The sequence below is a fragment of the Arachis hypogaea genome, chromosome 11, assembly GCF_003086295.3.
Source record: "Arachis hypogaea cultivar Tifrunner chromosome 11, arahy.Tifrunner.gnm2.J5K5, whole genome shotgun sequence".
NCBI classification, from domain to species: Eukaryota; Viridiplantae; Streptophyta; class Magnoliopsida; order Fabales; family Fabaceae; genus Arachis; species Arachis hypogaea.
In genome coordinates, this window is record NC_092046.1 from 120,361,480 (window position 1) to 120,380,717 (window position 19,238).

A 19,238-nucleotide genomic window follows, 5' to 3' on the forward strand; every position below is an offset into this window, starting at 1 on the left:
TCATTTTAAACCAAGAAATTATTTGTTTCATACATTGAAGTGCTCATAAATTTATAAAAAGAAAAAAAAAACTAAATTTAATAGTAGATAATTTAATCATAAAACTAAAGAAATAAAAATAAAAATTTGGATTTCTCACTCAATTTTCTTTCTTTCTTGTATTTTTTTTTCTCTGTTTTGTTTTGTTTTGCGGTGTCTCTATAGATAAGTCTGCTCATAAATGACAAAATATGTGCAAAAATGTGTGTGAATATCACATCTATTTGTTTCTTTGTTCACACTGGTCTCAAGTGTGAATCTCATCTAATCTATCTAGTAGTGCATAAAATTAGTCAGTTGGAGAGTGAGTTGGTTTTTGTATAGATATCATCAATTTTTTATATTAGATTTTTGCAAGGAAGTTATTGATTCCAAAACTCTGGAGACACATACTTACGGGTCAGAGTTGAACAGAATTTTTCAGAAACTTAATAATCTTTTCTCTTTAATTTAGAATAATCTCTGCAGTCTGCACTAATGCTCATGCTGATGATATTTAACATATTGCATGTTTTTTTTTTTTATGCACAGAAAAATCTTGATGTTTTATTATTTTAGAGGAAAGAAAGAAAAGGTAGGAAAGAAAGATAGTGAGAATTATATCACTACAGAAGATATGAAACCAGAAAATAAAACCGAGGCATGTGCATAAAAATTCTGTTGGCACAAAAAATTGTCAGTTTTTACCTTGATTTAAACATACAAATTTATGTAATATGAAAATTAGTAAGTGAACAGTTTAAAATTGTGTGTGAGAAAGTAATGTAACCAACTACAATCACTGGTGAAGGCTAGTTCATCAAACTTGATATCTAAATCTAAATTATGATCTGCAATATACCACACCAAATTAGCACAATACAGTGTTCAAGACAAAAAAGATTGTTACAGTCACACCTAAACTAAACAACAATAAAATAAAATGTATCAAATTAGCATGATCATGTTCCCTCTTTCATCTTGGATCAATTGTTATGTCAAATACCTTCTCTTGAGGTGGCTCTCCATTCTGCTGGTTTGGTATTGAATTCTTTGGCTTCACCTTTTTTGTATCATTGCTAGGTTTTTTACCCAAGAAATGGCTAGCAAAGAAATTGAAGTAAACAAAATTCAAAACACCAAGTGCAGCAATTAGATAATAGTAGTAATCAAGCTTATTGTCATTCAAATCATGTCCACCAAGCCATGAATTTCTCCCACCATGTGATGTAGCTTTATGGATAATGTTCACAATCAATGATCCTAAGTAGTTTGCAACTGACAAGCTCAGAAAGAAAACAGCACCAGCCACAGTCCTCATGCTCTCGGGCATCTCCGTGGTGAAGAATTCCATTATGGACACGGCAGCGAAGGCTTCATTGAGACCCGACAGTGCAAACTGTGGCAGCAGCACTGCGAAGCTCATCGGCGAAGCAAACGATTTTGCTCTCAAAGCTGAGTCGCGGCGCTTCTGCTCAACAATCGCGGCCACAAGCATGCACAAAATTGACAAAAGAATCCCAATTCTGATTCTTAGGCTCATGCTTAACCGAGTAGCCTTTTTGTTAATTTTCTTTGTCACTCGAATGTAGATGCATTCATAGATGAAGATCCAAATTGAAAGTGCTACCATTGAGACCAAGTTCATCCAACCTGGTGGAACTTTGAAATGTTTCCCAATTGATCTGTTTGTTTGAATAACTTGAAGAACACCAAATGTGTTCTGCTGATCCATTACAATGAAGCAACAGATTCCTGTCACCCAAACTGGTAGAATTCCCAATAAGCATTTTAATTCTTCAACTTGCTGCAAGCTACAAAGCCTCCAAACATTTTTCGGTTTGAATTGTTCATTCAACTCACTAGGATCAGAAATTATAGCCGCCTTCTCAAGAAATTTGAACCTATCTGTACGAACAAGCCTAACATTGTTGTGGTCCAATTCTGATGGACCAGGATCATAGTAACGTGTTCTATCAGAGGTCTTAAGCTTGCACTTTCGACACACTGCAGTGATCACCTTTGCCATATCAGAGAAGACACTCCCCTGAGGCTTCTTTCGAATGTAAGTGTGCTGACCGATTAAGAAGATTGCTATTGAGAAAGCAAGGCAGAGTGTTGGAATGGTGAATCCTAAGGCCCAGCTAACATTGGTTTGAACGTAGACAACGCCAGTTAGCGCGATCAGAAGTGCAATGGTGAAGGTGAAGTACCACCAATTGAAAAAGCTTTCCAATTGTGCCCTGCCTTTCTCTGTTTGGGTATTGAATTGGTCAACGCCAAATGCAATGTTGCACGGCCTAATTCCACCTGCGCCAACAGATAACATGGCGAGGGCGAAAAAGAGTATACCAAGCTGCCACGGTTGTGGCCACTGGCAATGTGGCCTATCAGTGCAGTTTGCAGGCCTCAATTGATGTATACCTGCTGTTAGGGTCATTGTCAATATACCCTGTAATTCATGTTCTACCCCATGTTAATAACTCAACCAATAAAACATTTAACAATTTCACAATAGAATAAATGATCATTTCTCATCATTAAGAATTTAAGCACAGACGATATAAACTAACATTAATATTCGATAAAACTATATCAAAGTCAAAATTATAAGCAATGGATATTTTTTATGGTCAGAAATGATAATTTATTCCATCAAAATATATCTCTTGGGTTTTAACTTATTTCAACTTAAAGTTCATTTCCTTGACATAAACCCTAATTTGTTAATGTTACACTACCAAAAGGGGGAAATATATTTAATAATGAAATGAAACGTTATCCTGGTAATTGTGACATTGATGTGATGATTGATTTGCTTACCAGAAGTGATGCAATGGAGCCAAATAAGAGGGTGCGAAACCTTCCCAAATAAGTATCAGAAATGAAAGCACCGATTATGGATGCAACATTGGATGATCCATTCCAAATTTGAACCACATTCACCACAAATATCGCACTCAAATTGTACCTCGTTAGCAGGTATATCGTCAGATTCGATATCAAACTCATTGATGCCAATTTTTCGAACGACTCGTTACCTACAAAAACCCAAATTAAGCAACAAAATTATAAAAAAATTAGGGTTTTTGCTAATTAATATTATAGAAAAATCGTTCTTTCTCTTTTGTTTTTTTTACCAATAATGTAGTAGACTGATCTCCATCCTCCTGCTTCTTGTGCCTGTGGTGCAGATGCAAGCTCATCTTGTTTTGGTTCCTCTTCACATGGAGAATTGGTTGTTGCATTCTCCATGTCCTTCCTTGAGTTATGGTTCTAACTCAGTTCATCTCTTTCACAGACACAGTCTATTATGTTATTCTTTGTCTATTTATATGTAGTCTCATAATGCCACGTCAAAATTTTGTGAGCACTTTTAGCTTCCAGTCCTCAAACAAATCCACGAATTTGCCTGCAAAAACGTCAAAGGTGGTTAGGGTTTTTTTGGTGACTAAAGGTGGCTAGGGTTTGAAAAATCAAGATTGTTCATTCACTTGATTTTATTTAGAAACTAATTAAAATATAAAAATACTATGTGCACACTATGAACAGAGACCCATCCAAACCTTAGGTATGTTTTCGGCCCTGACGAATGGCGACGAGGAGGATGAAGGCGGCGACGAAGATGAGCGCCTAGGAAGAGGAAGGTAGGCGTTGTTAATGACCGCCGAGGAAGAGGAAGGCAGCTTCAAGGATGAGAGCCGAGGAGGAAGGTGGCGCAGATGAACGGCGGCGGATGATGACTAACCACGGACAGCGTGCACCTCTGGGTTTATGATGTGCGGTGAATGTGACTGCTCTGCTTAGATCACGGATTTGTATGGTATTAGTTAATAATTAAATGGTTTAAGGTTTATTTTAGAATTTTAAAATCAAAAGTTTGAATTTTAATTAATTTAATTTTTGAATGTGTATTTAAATTGTAATATATTAATAATAATTAAATATATTAAATCTGAAACATAAATTTAAAATTTAAATTTTATTTAGTTTGTATTTTGGATGTGTATTTAATTTTAAAAAAATATTAAATCTATTCATAATTTTTAGATGTATTTGTTTTACTTTTTTTTTTAATTATTGTAATAAAGGCTGAATATTGTATAATTTTTAAAGAATACCTAGTTGAATTGTTAAAATAATAATAAGTATTTTAATTTATATAAATTTTAAATGAATTTAATCTTGATACATAAAATATTTTACATTACTATTTAATATGTCTATTTGTTGATGATAATTCATGCAATCAATTTTTTAAAAAAAATATTATTTAGATGTTTTTTTATATATTAGCTACCAAATATAAAATAAGAATTAATATAAAAAATATATATTACAAAAAAAAAAAATATATATATATATATATATATATATATATATATCACTAATTTTGCGATATGCATAATATTTTTTATCAAATATTTTAATTGAGATTACTAGAAGTAAATCAATGAAACACTAGGACGAAGATAGATTAGAAATGTCACGTGGCCTTTTATGTTAATTTTGTTTTTAACATGTGATGAATTATAAGCTTGATATTTTGCGCCGGAAAGCACAGTTTGGGATGGGTCAATACTCAATACTCAATACAATAAGAGTGAAGATAGGAGCATCCTTAGCTACTATATCACTGTCAAAAACAAACTTTCTCATGGATCCAAGCAGTGAAAACAGGAACATCCCTAGACCCTAGTACATTACAAATAGCAATTTATCGACAGTTCAACACCGAGTAAACTACTATTTTACTTCAAAAAAAACTTACTTTCTATAAAACAGTCTTAAAAAGTTATTTTAAATTTCTAAAAATGATTTTAATTTGACAGACTAAACTAAATATAAGAAGATATATTCGAAAAAGAATTTTATAAATATCTAGATATCAAAATTTGGTAATATGTTATAATAAATAATCTTTTACACAAATAAAAAAAATAAAAATATTGAAGATATTGAAATAAATATTTTTCATTTTTTATATATTTTTTAAATAACTCTTCAAATGTTTTTAAGAAAAAATGGATCAAATCTAATGGTATATTTGATTGAATTAAGATTAATTTTAAAATATTAAATGTGATTTTTTTTTCCTCCAAAAGATATTTTTATCAAAAATAAAATCTTTTAAAATTAAAATAATTATTTAAAACGCAAAAGAAATAGCAATTATCAAAATATTTCCTTTAATTTAATAATTCAAAACAACCGGGGTAGAAAAATGGAAAATAGAACAATCCCGCCATATGATGAATGAATGAATGGCTCATGGCCTCATGCAATAATGCATAGTTATCAAAACCGAACCGGTAATCAACCCGGTCAAACGACTAGGTCACCGGATTATTGGTTCATCTTGTGGGTTACTAATTCATCCGGTTGGTCCAGTCATAATTAAATAAAGAGAAAAGGACAAATAGGTCCCTGACCTTTTGTCCTGCGGACATTTTAGTTCATGACCATTGAAAAATACTTTTAAGTCCCTGACCTTCACAAAACTTGGACGAATCAGTCCCTCCGTCCAAATGCCTCTGTCAGGGACTGATCCGTCCAAATATTTCCGTCAGGGACTGATCCGTCCAAGTTTTGTGAAGGTCAGAGACTTAACTTTTTCAATGGTCAGGAACGAAAATGTCCGCGGAACAAAAAGTCAGGGACCTATTTATCCTTTTCTCTTAAATAAAATTATAAAAAAATTAAATATTAAATTAATTGAAAGAAAAAGAAAAATGTAGAAGACCAACACATGGTGTTGGTGTAGCAGTAAAGCCATCCTACAGTCTAGGAGGAACATTTTTGTAGAGAACACCAATTGGAAGAGCAAGCCTGACCCACTAACAAATTCAACTTACTGACCATTTTCAACAACAAAAACTTTAGCTCAGCAACAAATTCAACTCGCTGGTAATTTTCAAGAACAAAAAGTATAGCTCAAAAGATGATTTACAGCAACAAATTAAACTCAACAGCAACAATAAATTTAGCTCAATACAGCAACAAATTCACATCAATAAAAGATGGTTCAACAAAATTGATAGGGACGAGAAAAGGAAAAATTGAAAAGGATAGAAGAGGGGAGTGCAGAGACTCACCAGCTACCACGATTGACGGCGACTTAGCGACGAAACCAGCGAGGAGCCTGTAATGAGGAAAATATAGGCCAAGGCCCAATTAGGATAGTTTCATTAGTATTTGATTTATTATAAATAGATATAGTAGAAATGTAATAGAGGAACCATGAATTGAGTAATGAATATATTTCCTTTTCTGAAATTCCTTCCATGGAATTATCTCTCTCCCTCATGATTCTTCCTAATTTCTCTCTTCCTATTCTAATTTCTTTCCTCCTTACAATGGTGCTTTCATTGGCCACCATTCTCCATTTTTATGGTGGTTTGCCGGACTCAATTAGAAATCAATCCGGTACTGTTAGTGAATATTATGAGGATTTTCTGACTTATGCTAACAGTGTTGCTGTGAAGGATTCTGAAATTTTAATTCCTTATTTTATCAATGGTTTGAAAATTTATATTCATAGAGAAATTTTTGGAAAAAATTACAATTCTCTTTAGATGTTTGGCTGAAGCTTGCAAGGATCCGTGAAATCAAGTTTGAAGAGGAAGGGCATCCAAATCCAGAATTTCAAGCTCACATTCAAACAAAAATGCATCAACAGAGCCCTACTGTTTCATATTCAGCAACAAAATCAAGGCATCCAAGGAAACCAGATCAAGAAATTGCAAAACATTCAAAAACAGATTGTGATACATCAGAAATTCCAGCACCAGAATCACCAAGAAAATTTTCAGAAAATTCAAAATTAGATTTCTCGAACACCCCCAGAACAGAAAATAATTTTCATACTAAATCCATTGCTCACAGATCCAGATTTATTACCTCCAAAGCGTTCTCAATTTACAAAACCAGCAACACACCCACAAAACAAGACATAGACATTCTATATCTGCAATTGGAGGAAGCCGATGACGTCCATGGAGGCAGAATCAGTCCACGCGACGGTGGCGCGCGACGCACAACCAACAGCGGCGCCGAGGGCGGCGCCGTCGCGAAGAGGAAGGTGCAGGACGCAGATCAGAGCAGAGGTAACGGCGCCGGAGATCTTCGAACAAGTGGCGGAGGTTTACGTCGCGTCTGCCCGATCGTGGCCAAGCCACCACCACTCATAGCGGCAGTCTTACCTTGGGACGGCAAGGATGAGATGCGAACAGAGAAGGTGGCGCTCACGTACGTCATGGCGGAGGAGGTCTTAATACGGCGGAGCAGCATAAGGTCACTGCCGATGAAGGAGACCACACATGATTTAGAGAAGAGAGGCAACAGAGTCGTGCATAGATGCCACTGATGTGGACAGAGCCACTAGAAAGAACAGTAGCACTGTAGCAGGTAAGAGAGAGAGAGAGAGGAGAAATGGGGGGTGGCTGGCTGAAGATTCTGGAAAGTGATGGAAGACTGATGACCCCTAATCTTGAGTTGGGCCTTTACTGGTTGGGCTTTCAATACCAAGTCCAGTCAGAAATCATTCATAAAAACAAGCATATGTATTATGTCTTAAGGTTTAGTTATAAACAATAGGATCCTGGAGGAATTTTTTTTAAGTTGGATAGGAGATAATAAAATAGATAAAACATATTATTAATTGTTACTTTTATTATTTGTAACGGGCATTTATATCTTAGGATTTGGATTTTTTTTAAATAAATAAAATAAATATATTAATTACTGAAATATGCATTTACGAAGTTTTTATCAAAAAAAAACATCACATCACTTATCTCGTTACTGTAAACGAAATAAGGTTGAAGGAGACGTGATCGTATCATATTTATACATATGTCATGTAACGAAATAGGATATGATATTAGGTACAAGTTAAATTGGATGTTATTGATTTAGTTATTAATTAAAGTTATTAACTAAGGTTAGGATTTGTTTAAATATATTAATATGATGTTATGTTTAAATTCTAGTATGCTATGTTATTGTTAAGCATATGTCCATTAATGTAGTTATTAATTTAGGGTATTAACAATTTATAATAAACCTAATGATATAGCAAAATATTTATAGTTGTATTTACTAAATATCTAAGTAAATTGTTTGTTCTCGTGTTTTGTTATTACTTAGATTAAGTAATCTATATAGATGTACTTGTTGCTTAGTAAGTAAATGTTTTCACTTAATCTGCCATATATAGGAGTTGTGAAATGAATTTCGTTATTTACTATTTTTTTAAATAATTTTATTTAAATTAATTAAAATAGATGTTTATTAGTGTAGTCATTAATTATCTTAGGAGACATTTTTATTTGCATTATATTACACAGACGTTAAAGCTAATTATTTTTCTAAACATTTTTATTATTCAAGTAAACTTTTTTATGCAAATAAATTCATAATTTAAGTGTTTGTACTCGTTTGCTTGAATAGTTTACTTATAAGCTAAATTAATTCCTAATTCGGTATTCTTATTGTTTACTAGAGATCTCGCCTACTTCTTTTGAGGAGAGTGAGTCACATACATCCAGCACCAGTCGCTATTGTCCCGTACCTGAGGGAGGCCGGGTTCGGTAATGCGTTGCTGCTTAGGGATTTTGTGTTCGACAACTCCTTGATCACGACATTCGTCGAGCGTTGGCGCCTAGAGACTCACACCTTCCACATGCCGTGGGGTGAGTGCACGATCACCCTACAGGATGTCGCATACCACCTCGGACTTCGTGCTAATGGAGAGCCTGTGGGTGGTTGCTTTCGTGACTTTTACATGTGATACGGTACCGGAGCCTGGGAGTTAGTTGAGAGGCTACTCGGAGCTAGGCCTCCTCCAGTCCAGCAGCAAGGAGCACAGAGGAAGAAGTCCTTCTCCCTGAAGCTGACATGGCTTTGGGATCGTGTCCAACAGATGCCGCTCGATACTGATGACCCAGCTACCCTCCGACAGTATGCGAGGTGCTACATATTGTTGATAATCGGAGGTTACCTGATGAGTAATAAGTCCAATAATCAGGTTCATCTCTGGTGGCTCCCACTACTGGACGACTTTGCGAGGTGCCGCATTCAGTCATGGGGATCTGCGGTGTTAGCATGGACATACCACTCACTATTCTTATCGACCCACCGCTCGACCACAGACATTACTGGGTGGAATCCGCTGCTGGTTTCTTGGATATATCAGAGGTTCCTGATGAGCAGATATTTTATACGCTTTTTGACATCATTTTTATATAATTTTTAGTACGTTTTATTTAGTTTTTATTAAGTTTTTATAGGTTTTAGTGTTAAATTTACATTTTTGGATTCTACTAGGAGTTTTTGTATTTTTCTACAATTTCAGGTATTTTCTAGCTGAAATTGAGGAGCTGGAGCAAAAGTCTGATTCAGAGGCAGAGAAAGCACTGCAGATGCTGTCCGGATATGACCTCCTTGCATTTGGAAGAGATTTTTTGGAGTTACAAAAGTTCAAATGGAGCGCTTTCAACGGCTATGGAAAGCTGACTTCTAGATCTTTCCAGAAATATATAATAGTCTATACTTTGCTTCGGATTTGAAGGCCCAAAACTAGCGTCCAACGCCAGCTATCTGCCCCCTTCCAAGCGTCCAGCGCCCACAGAGCAGAGTCTAGCGTCCAAACGCCCAGAGAGAACCCCCTAACCAGCGTTCAACGCCCTAGGATCCTCATAGCACGTGGATCTCATCAAATCTAAGCCCAAACACTCACCAAGTGCGCCCCAGAAGTGAATTTTAGCACTAGATAGACTGTTTTACCTTTACTAGTCATCTGTTTAGCATTTAAGACTTATTTTACATTTCTCTAAGAGAGACACCTATCATTCACCATTATTTCGAGTTTTACCTTGTATTCCTTTCAGTATGAGTTTCTAAACCTCCTAGGTTGAGGGGAGGAGCCTTGCTGAGTCCTATGAATTAATAAAAGTATTACTGTTTCTTCTTCGATCCGTGTTTGATTTATTTCTAAGATGTATACTCGCTCTTCAACATGGTGAATAGGATGATCAGTGACAATCAGCTCTGTTCATCATACTAAGACGAACGTGCCTGACAAACACCTGCGTCTACTTGTGTTCGTGTGAATACGTGACTGGAAAGCGCGAACCAACAGCTATGTTTATACATATCTCAGACGGCTAATCCACAACTTCGTTGGGGACTTCTCGAGACATCAGTTCAGCCAATTTTCGGGGAGATTCGAGTCTCCGTGGTATAGGATAGAATCCAAAGAAGCAGCTTTCTCTGATCTGGAAGATTCGACCTTGTCTGTGGCGTTTCGAGTAGGATCGCCAAGAGAATGAACTGCTAGAGCTTCACCCTTCGTCAGATTGGATGACCATGGCCAATGGCGTTCAATCTGTAGCAGAAGAGATCAATGACCACGGCCCATGGTGTTGATCACATACAGCTTGCCATAGAAGAAGTCACTCACAAGCAGAGAAGACAGCAATACCAGAGTTAATTCAGAAAGACAAAACAACTCCAATCCTCAACTATATTCCTATCACTGATACCCTTTAATTCATAAAGTATTAGAACCCTATTATGTTAGACCTTTTTTGCTCCATATCCAACAACCTTCTGATTCGCCTGACTAAGACCTGCAAGATAACCATACCTTTCTTCAAACCACAATCCTCGTGGAATCAACCCTGACTCGCTCAGGTATTACTTGGACGACCTATTTTCAAAAATTCTTCTTCTATTTCTCTCTCTTCTTTTTCGAATTTCAATAATTAATTTTTAATTCCTTTTAATTAATTAACTTTAATTTTCGAAATTAATTAATAAATAAAATAAAAATAAAAATATTTTAATTCTTATTTATCTCTTCTGCTTCTAATTATTCTCTTCTTTACTTCTATTCGAATTAGTCTCTTCTTTCTTCTTCTCCTTCTTCTATCTTTATTCTTCTTTCCTTTCTTGATCACATCTCAGAGGGAGTTCTCTCTTCTTTGACATAGAGCTTCCATTTTTCTCCTTTCTTGTTTTTTTTTTTTTTTTCTGTTTATGTATGCAGGAACACTGAAGTTACTATGGATCCAAAAGAGAATATTCAAATTAGGAGACCTCAAGGTTCTTATTTATTTAATATTCCTATTGACCCATATGACTTTAAGGTCAGCCTATATCAGATCCTGCTATTAAGGCAAAAATTCCAGTTTCATGGACTTCCATAGGAAGATCCAAACAAGTTTCTCTCTGACTTCCTGCAGTTCTGTGGCACTGTAGAGGCCAGTTGAGTGAACCCTAAAGTCCCCAGACTAAAACTCTTCCTATTTAATCTGAATGCTCAAGAAAATGAATGGTGGCACATGGAACTTAAAGAAGTTGTGAACACTTAGGATAAGGTTGTTAACAATTTCCTGAACAAGTTCTCTCCCTCACATAGACTAGCGAAGCTAATAACAGATATTCAGACCTTCGGGCAGAAGGAAAGTGGGTCTCTTCATGATGATTGGGAGAGGTACAAATTGATGTTCAAAAATTGCCCTCCGCATATGTTCTCAGGATGGGGGCAAGATAATGATCTTCTATGAAGCAATCTCTGAGATAGCCAGAAAGATAGTAGATCACTTTGCAAACGGCCCTCTGTTCTTTATAGAGACATATGAAGAGGTAGATAAGCTCATTGAGATAGCTGCTAATAACCAGCACTTATACTCCTGTGAGGAGACTCCAGTTAGGATATGAGTTCTAAATATGGAGACTGCAGTTGCACCCCCTGCTGAGGTTTATAATGCTCCTAGTGATATGAGTGGTAACTACCCTCAAGGAGACATTCTCACCCATGACCGGTGGACACCTGAGCAGGTTAATATTCTTCTTACTGAGTTGTTTGAGGAGGTGCATCCCCAAAAGGCCCTCACAAAAAGCATGATGCTCTCTGGAAAGGAGACCTTGAAAGAAGGTGAGACAGTAGTCTTCACTAAAGAGGCCGAACCTTAGGAGTTTGCTACTGAGGGACTGAAGGCAATCACATACCAGAAGAATCCTGAGACTGTCATTGAGCACGCCCCTACAAACGAGAAGGAACCTCAAGTTGATTCTTCTCTGGGCATGCAAGAGGGGCCTATGATGATCACAGAGCTCGCCCTTGTAGAGGTGAAAGAACTTCAAGAGCCACATTTTCTAGGCATGCAGAAAGAACCGGCAGATGAGCAGTTGGCCCATCTCCCAACAGCCCTTAAGGAGCTACAAGTCAATATCTCTGTTGCAGAGGTATTGGGAAAAAGGACCCCCTATATAGCTTGTCTAAAAGACATTCTTTTTGAAAAGAATGACCTAAGGAGAAATAAATAGAGATACCTACTGAGAAGTACAGTATCATAATTCAGCATGAGCTGCCAAGGAAGATGACAGATCTAGGGAGCTTTTAGATCCTGTAGACTACTGGAAAGATCATTTTTGACAAAGCCCTATATGATCTTGGCTTAAGTTTAAATCTGACACCTTCCACTGAGGCTAAGGCTAAATCTGGAGAAATTGGGAAGGCATTGAATGCCAGTAAAAAAAATTTCACTGGGCGTTCAACGCCCACAATGGCAGCAAGCCTGGCGCTGAACGCCAGTGAGGAACCCCTCACTGGGCGTTCAACGCCCATCCTGGTAGCAGTGCTGGCGTTGAACACCAGCCAGGGAGCACTGGCTGGGCGTTCAACGCCCAAACACCCAGGAACTCTGGAGTCTGGTGCTGAACACCAGTGAGAAATCTCTCACTGGGCGTTCAACGCCCAACCAGCCAGGGAAGCTGGCATTGAACGCCAGCAAGGATATCCCTGCTGGGCGTTCAACACCCAAAATGATAGAGGAACTGGCATTTAATGCCAGTAAGGGTGCACAGCAAGGGCGTTCAACTCCCAAAGAGCTAACAGAGCTGGCGTTGAACACCAGTAAAAGCACACACTCTGAGTGTTTAAATCCCACTCAAGAACCCTCTATCCCTGAACTCAAGGAAGCCCATGCTCATGTAAAAACCATAGAGGTTCCTTTGCATGCACTTTTGCAGTGCATAAGTTTTGATGAACACTCATCCTCAGATGAGGATGAAGACACTAGGAAAGAGCAAGTTGCTCGGTACCAAGGGAGCTCTTATGAAGCTGAATGCCAAATTGTTTGGTACAAAGCCTGTGGAGGAAGAACCTCCATTGCTTTCCAAAGAACTCAATACTTTGCACCATAGGCACCATGACCTTTGAGAAGGCTCTGTGTGACCTAGGGTCAAGTATAAACCTCACGCCACTCTCTGTAATGGAGAAGCTGGGAATCTAAGAGGCACAAGAAACAAGGATTACCTTGCATAAGGAATTGATGGTGTTCAAGGTTCTTGACCCTCCATTACCCCTTAACAAGGGAGGCACTTGCATAAAGGATTCAGCATCCAAGCCTCCTCACTTGGATGAAACCAATTCAATCTCTCCTAAGACCAAACGTAAGTTTGGTGTAGGATGTACACCATCCATAAAGGAGGAAGGCCCCAAAAGGAAGATACCTAGGGGATGGAAAAACAAAAATATTCCTACAGAAGGATTTTTACCATGGAAGATGGTGGTATTCATTTATCTCATCATGGTATTCACCATGGAAGAGAGAAGTGACAAAAAGGGACACCAGCATATTGCTGCAAGCCCAACCCTGCCTCAGGTAGTGAACAAGATCCTATCTCTTGAGCGTATTACGCTATTCTGTGAGAGCACAGGAAGGAAGCTCCCAGTAAGGAGTAAGGATTTATCCTTTTATGACTATCTTCCTCCTTGAAAGGAGTTATCCGTCAAGCTAATGACATTAAAGAAGCGCTTGTTGGTAGGGGTGGCAATATGTACCCTACCCGCAGGTACCCAACCCGACCCCATCCGGTCGGGTAGGGTTGCCAACCCAATCTGCTGTAGGTAGGGTTGGGTGCGGGTAGGGTTCTCATGCGGGTCGGGTAGGGTGCGAGTTGAGCCTCAACCCTACCCGACCAACCCGCACTCTATATATATGTATATGTTATATACTTATATAAAAATATGTTTTAAGTGGATGTTGAATTAAATACCTCTCACTAAATGTAAAATATTCTTAGTCACTAAAAGAAAATTATTAATTGATAATTCAATATTCTTTTTTACATAAAAATTAGTTATATTTTAAATTATCATAAAGTTATATAATCAAATTGTATCTCTTTTACAACCCGCGGGTTAAGAGCAGGTAGGGTTAGGGTTGGAAAATTCTCAACCCGCGGGTAGGGTAGGGTTGAGTTTATATAAAAATCTCAACCCGCGGGTAGGGTTAGGGTTGGATCCAAACCCTACCCTACCTTACCCATTGTCACCCCTACTTGTTAGGAGGCAACCCAACCTTAATTAATTATTTCTATTTCTTAATTTTATTTTTTTCTTTAAAGTTTTGTTTTTAGGTTCATAATCATGTGCAGCAGTCAGAACAGAGACAGAATTCTTCAGTAGTGAAAACAGAACACTCTGAATGGAGTGTTAAAGTTGAATGCCAGCCAGGGTATCCCTGCTAGGCGTTCAACGCCCCTCATGGGCAGCATTGCTGGCGTTGAACGCCAGCCAGGAAGCAGCCCTTGGGCATTCAAACGCCAATACAGAGAAGCAGGGAATTTGGAATTCCCTAGCCTCTTAGGACCTGTGGGTTCCACAGCATCTTCACCTACCCCCACTTACTTACACACTTCCCTATAAACCCTAGCCTAATCACATCCATTCACTTTCCCAAATCCATCATAACTCCCACCAATCCCGGCCCACTTCAAAATTGAATTTTGCATCCCAAACCCACCCTATGGCCAAAGCTACCCATTCTCCACTCCTATAAATACCCCTCTTCATACCCTTCATACACATGCCTCTCATACACTCATAAAACCCACAAGGTCGAGCCCTCTCTCTCCCACTATATCCTTCTATTTTCTTCTTCTTCTACTCCATTCTTCTCTTTTCTTTATTTTTGCTCGAGGACAAGCAATGTTTTAAGTTTGGTGTGGGAAAAGCATAGCTTTTTTTCTTTCCATTAGCATTCATGGCACCCAAAGTTGGAGAATCCTCTAGAAAGAGGAAAGAAAAGACAGTAGCCACTCCCTCTGAATCTTGGGAGATGGAGAGATTCATCACCAAAATCCATCAAGACCACTTCTATGAAGTAGTGGCAGAGAAGAAAGTGATCCCTGAGGTCCCTTTCATGCTCAAGAAGAATGAGTATCCAGAAATTCGAAAAGAGATCCGGAGAAGAGGTTGGGAAGTCCTAACCAATCCCATTCAAGATGTTAGAATTTTAATGGTGCCAAGAGTTCTATGCTAATGCATGGGTTATTAAAAACCATGACACTAGTGTGAACCCAAATCCAAGGAATTGGATCACCATGGTCCGAGAGAGAATCTTAGATTTCAGCCCGGAATGTGTGAGATTAGTATTCAACTTGCCTCTAATGCAAGGAAATCCTCATCCTTACACTAGGAGAGTCAACTTTGATCAGAGATTGGATCAAGTGCTCTCAGATATCTGTATGGAAGGAGCACAGTAGAAAAGGGATTCCCAAGGCAAGCCCATTCAACTAAGAAGGCTTGACCTAAAGCCCATAGCTAGAGAACGGTTGGAATTCATCCAACGTTCCATCATCCCCACTAGCAACCAGTCAGAAGTGACTGTTGACAGAGCCATCATGATCCATTGCATCATGATTGAAAGTGAGGTAGAAGTACATGAGGTGATTCTTCAAGAATTGTACAAGGTAGCTGAGAAGCCTCACACCAATGCAAGGTTGGCATTCCCATACCTCATCTGTCATCTATGCAATTCAACTGAAATTATCATAGAAGGAGATATCTCCATTGGGGAGGATAAGTCCATCACTAAGAAAAGGATGGAGCAAACCAGAGAGTATGCACAAGAGCCTGTGCAGCCACCTCAGTATGAGATTCCTGAGATGCCTCAAGGGATGTATTTTCCTCCCTAAAGCTATTGGGATTAATGGCAAACTTTTCCTGGAGAATTGAGCACTAACATGGAGCAATTGAAGGTGGAGCATCATGAGCACTCCATCACTCTCAATAAAATAAGAGAAGATCAAAGAGCCATAAGAGAAGACCAAAGGGCTATGAGGGAAAAACAACAAAGGCAAAGGAGTGATATTGAAAAGATCAAGCATCACATTGGGTCCTCAAGGAAGAGCATTAGCTGCCACCATTAAAGGTGGACTCGTTCTCTTTTATTTCTTTTCCTTTTCTGTTTTCTGTTATGTTTTGTTTGCTTTCCTGTTCTAGTTGCATGATCATTTGCATTGATGTCTTAAAGTTGTAAAATGTTCCATATATCTCTCACCTTGCTTAAAAGAAAAATTTTTAATTGAAAAGAATTGAGAGATGCATAAATTTTAAGTTTAAAATAAGAATAGTTTAATTATGTTGATGTGGTGGCATTACTTTTATTTTCTGGATGTATGAATAAACAGTGCATATTTGAAGTTGAAATTTTAGAATGTTGGCTCTTGAAAGAATAAGGAAAAAGGAAAAGTATTATTGGTAATTTGAAAAATCAATAAATTGATTTTTGAAGCAAGAAAAAACAGCAAAAAGTAAAAGAAAAAGCTTGCATGTGAAAAAAAAAAAAGAGAAAAAGTGGCAAAAAAAATGAGAAAAGAAAAAGAGAAAAAGAAAGCAGAAAAAGCCAATAGCTCTTTAAACCAAAAGGCAAAAGCAAAAAGCTAATAACCCTTTAAACCAAAAGGGAAGAGTAAAAGGATCCAAGCCTTTGAGCATTAATGGATAGGAGGGTCTAAAGGAATAAAATCCTGGCCTAAGCGGCTCAACCAAGCTGTCCCTAACCATGTGCTTGTGGCATGAAGGTGTCAAGTGAAAAGCTTGAGACTGAGCGGTTAAAGTCGTGGTCCAAAGCAAAAAGAGTGTGCTTAAGAACTTTGGACACCTCTATTTGGGAACTCAAGTAAAGCTGAGTCACAATTTGAAAAGGTTCACCCAGTTAAAGTGTCTGTGGCATTATTATATCCGGTGGTAATACTGGAAAACAATGTGCTTATGAGCACGACCAAGACTCTAAAAGCTGTGTTCAAGAATAAAAAAGAACTGAACTAGGAGAGTCAATAATATCTGGATTCTAAGTTCCTAAAGATGCCAACCATTCTAAGTTTCAATGGATAGTGAAATGCCAAAATTATTCAGAAGCAAAAAGCTATTAAGCCCCGCTCATCTAATTGTAACTAAGCTTCATTGAAAACTTTGAAATTTATTGTATCTTAATTTTCTTTTTATCCTACTGTGTTTTTAGTTGTTTGGGGACAAGCAACAGTTTAAGTTTGGTGTTGTGATGAGCGAATATTTTATAAGCTTTTTGCCATCATTTTCATATAGTTTTTAGTATATTTTATTTAGTTTTTATTAAGTTTTTATAGGTTTTAGTGTTAAATTCACATTTCTGGATTCTACTGAGTTTTTGTATTTTTGTGCAATTTCAGGTATTTTCTGGCTGAAATTGAGGAGTTGGAGCAAAAGTCTGATTCAGAGACAGAGAAAGCACTGCAGATGCTGTCCAAATCTAACCTCCTTGCATTCGGAAGAGCTTTTCTGGAGCTATAGAAGTCTAAATGGAGTGTTCTTAATGGCTATGGAAAGCTGACTTCCAGAGCTTTCCAGAAATATATAATAATTTATACTTTTCTTCGAATTAGAACGTCCAAAACTGGCGTCCAACGCCAGCTACCTGCCCCCTTCCAGGCATCCAACATCCAAACGCCCAGAGAGGACCCCCTAGCCAGCGTTCAACACCCTAGGAACCTCATAGCACGTGGATCTCATCAAAGCTCAGCCCAAACACTCACCAAGTGGGCCCCATAAGTGAATTTTAGCACTAGATAGACTGTTTTACCCTTACTAGTCATCTGTTTAGTATTTAAGAATTATTTTACATCTCTCTAAGAGAGACGCCTATCATTCACCATTATTTAGAGTTTTACCTTGTATTCCTTTCAGTATGAGTTTCTAAACCTCCTAGGTTGAGGGGAAGAGCCCTGCTGAGTCCTATGAATTAATAAAAGTATTACTGTTTCTTCTTCGATCCGTGTTTGATTTATTTCTAAGATGTATACTCGCTGTTCAACATGGTGAATAGGATGATCAGTGACAATCAGCTCTATTTATTATACTAAGACAAACGTGCCTTACAAACACCCGCGTCTACTTGGGTTCGTGTGAATACGTGACTGGAAAGCGCGAACCAACAGCTATGTTTATACATATCTCAGACGGCTAATCCACGACTTCGTTGGGGACTTCTCGAGACATTAGTTCAGCTGATTTTCAAGGAGATTAGGGTCTCCGTAGTATAGGCTAGAATCCAAAGAAGCAGCTTTCTCTGATCCGGAAGATTCGACCTTGTCTGTGGCGTTTTGAGTAGGATCGCCAAGAGAATGAACTACTAGAGCTTCATCCTTTGTCAGATTGGATGACCACGGTCAATGGCGTTTAATCTGTAGCAGAGGAGATCAATGACCACGGCCCATGGCGTTGATCACATACAGACTACCATAGAAGAAGTCACTCACAAGCAGAGAAGACAACAATACCAAAGTTAATTCAGAAAGACAAAACAACTCCAATCCACAACTATATTCCTATCACTGATAGCCTTTAATTCATAAAGTATTAACACCCTATTATATTAGACTTTTTTCACTCCATATCCAACAACCTTCTGATCCGCCTGACTAAGACCTGCAAGATAATCATAGTTTGCTTCAAACCACAATCCTCGTGGGATCGACCCTGACTCGCTCAGGTATTACTTGGATGACCCAGTGCACTTGCTGGTACAACTGTACGAAAGTGTGGGGATTCGTGCACCAGTTCCCTATGTGGCGTTCCCTGAGCGACAGATTCACATGTTCCCTATGGTTGCAAGGTAACTGTTTAAATTGGTTTTACTAGTCTTTATTTTTCGCTTAATATTATTAATACAGATTGACTGCATGGTGGTTAATGTTGCAATTGTTCACAGGTTGATCGGGATGACATAGTAGAGTAGGGACCAGCATAAGCAGAGGGTCTGCAGATAGCGTTGGGAGTTGGATCAGTTACTTTAATTGATCGGACTCCACCACTCGATATTCAGCACTTCTGTGAATGCTGTGATTGTTAACACCCTGTATTACTGCATCTCTACTTTTGAATTTGT

The 19,238-nt window shown here is 38.0% G+C and overlaps 1 protein-coding gene across 6 annotated transcripts; it reads right to left on the minus strand.

Annotated features, from left to right (window-relative positions):
* Positions 1-834: 834 nt before the first annotated feature.
* Positions 835-7,605, minus strand: LOC112722447 (protein NRT1/ PTR FAMILY 2.8). 6 transcript variants are annotated; one of them, XM_025773462.2, is made up of 6 exons: positions 6,919-7,605; positions 6,114-6,160; positions 3,585-3,817; positions 3,159-3,430; positions 2,842-3,059; positions 835-2,470 (listed from the first exon to the last, which is right to left on the minus strand). In XM_025773462.2, the coding sequence occupies exons 4-6, from the start codon at positions 3,271-3,273 to the stop codon at positions 995-997; spliced, it is 1,809 nt and encodes a 602-aa protein (XP_025629247.1). In that variant the 5' UTR covers positions 3,274-3,430; positions 3,585-3,817; positions 6,114-6,160; positions 6,919-7,605; the 3' UTR covers positions 835-994. The 6 variants fall into 6 exon arrangements, with proteins under 6 accessions (XP_025629247.1, XP_025629248.1, XP_029146081.1 ...); XM_025773463.3 differs by having other exon boundaries at positions 3,585-3,820; positions 6,919-7,550; XM_029290248.2 differs by having other exon boundaries at positions 6,582-7,549.
* Positions 7,606-19,238: the final 11,633 nt, after the last annotated feature.

What these genes read in the sequence shown, in the direction of transcription:
- LOC112722447 (XM_025773462.2), bottom strand. Translation starts at nt 3,273, where the DNA reads ATGGAGAATGCAACAACCAATTCTCCATGTGAAGAGGAACCAAAACAA. An exon ending in ATCAGTCTACTACATTATTG is followed by an intron (nt 3,060 to 3,158) that starts GTAAAAAAAACA and finishes GGGTTTTTGTAG; the next exon opens with GTAACGAGTCGTTCGAAAAA. An exon ending in GCTCCATTGCATCACTTCTG is followed by an intron (nt 2,471 to 2,841) that starts GTAAGCAAATCA and finishes CATGAATTACAG; the next exon opens with GGTATATTGACAATGACCCT.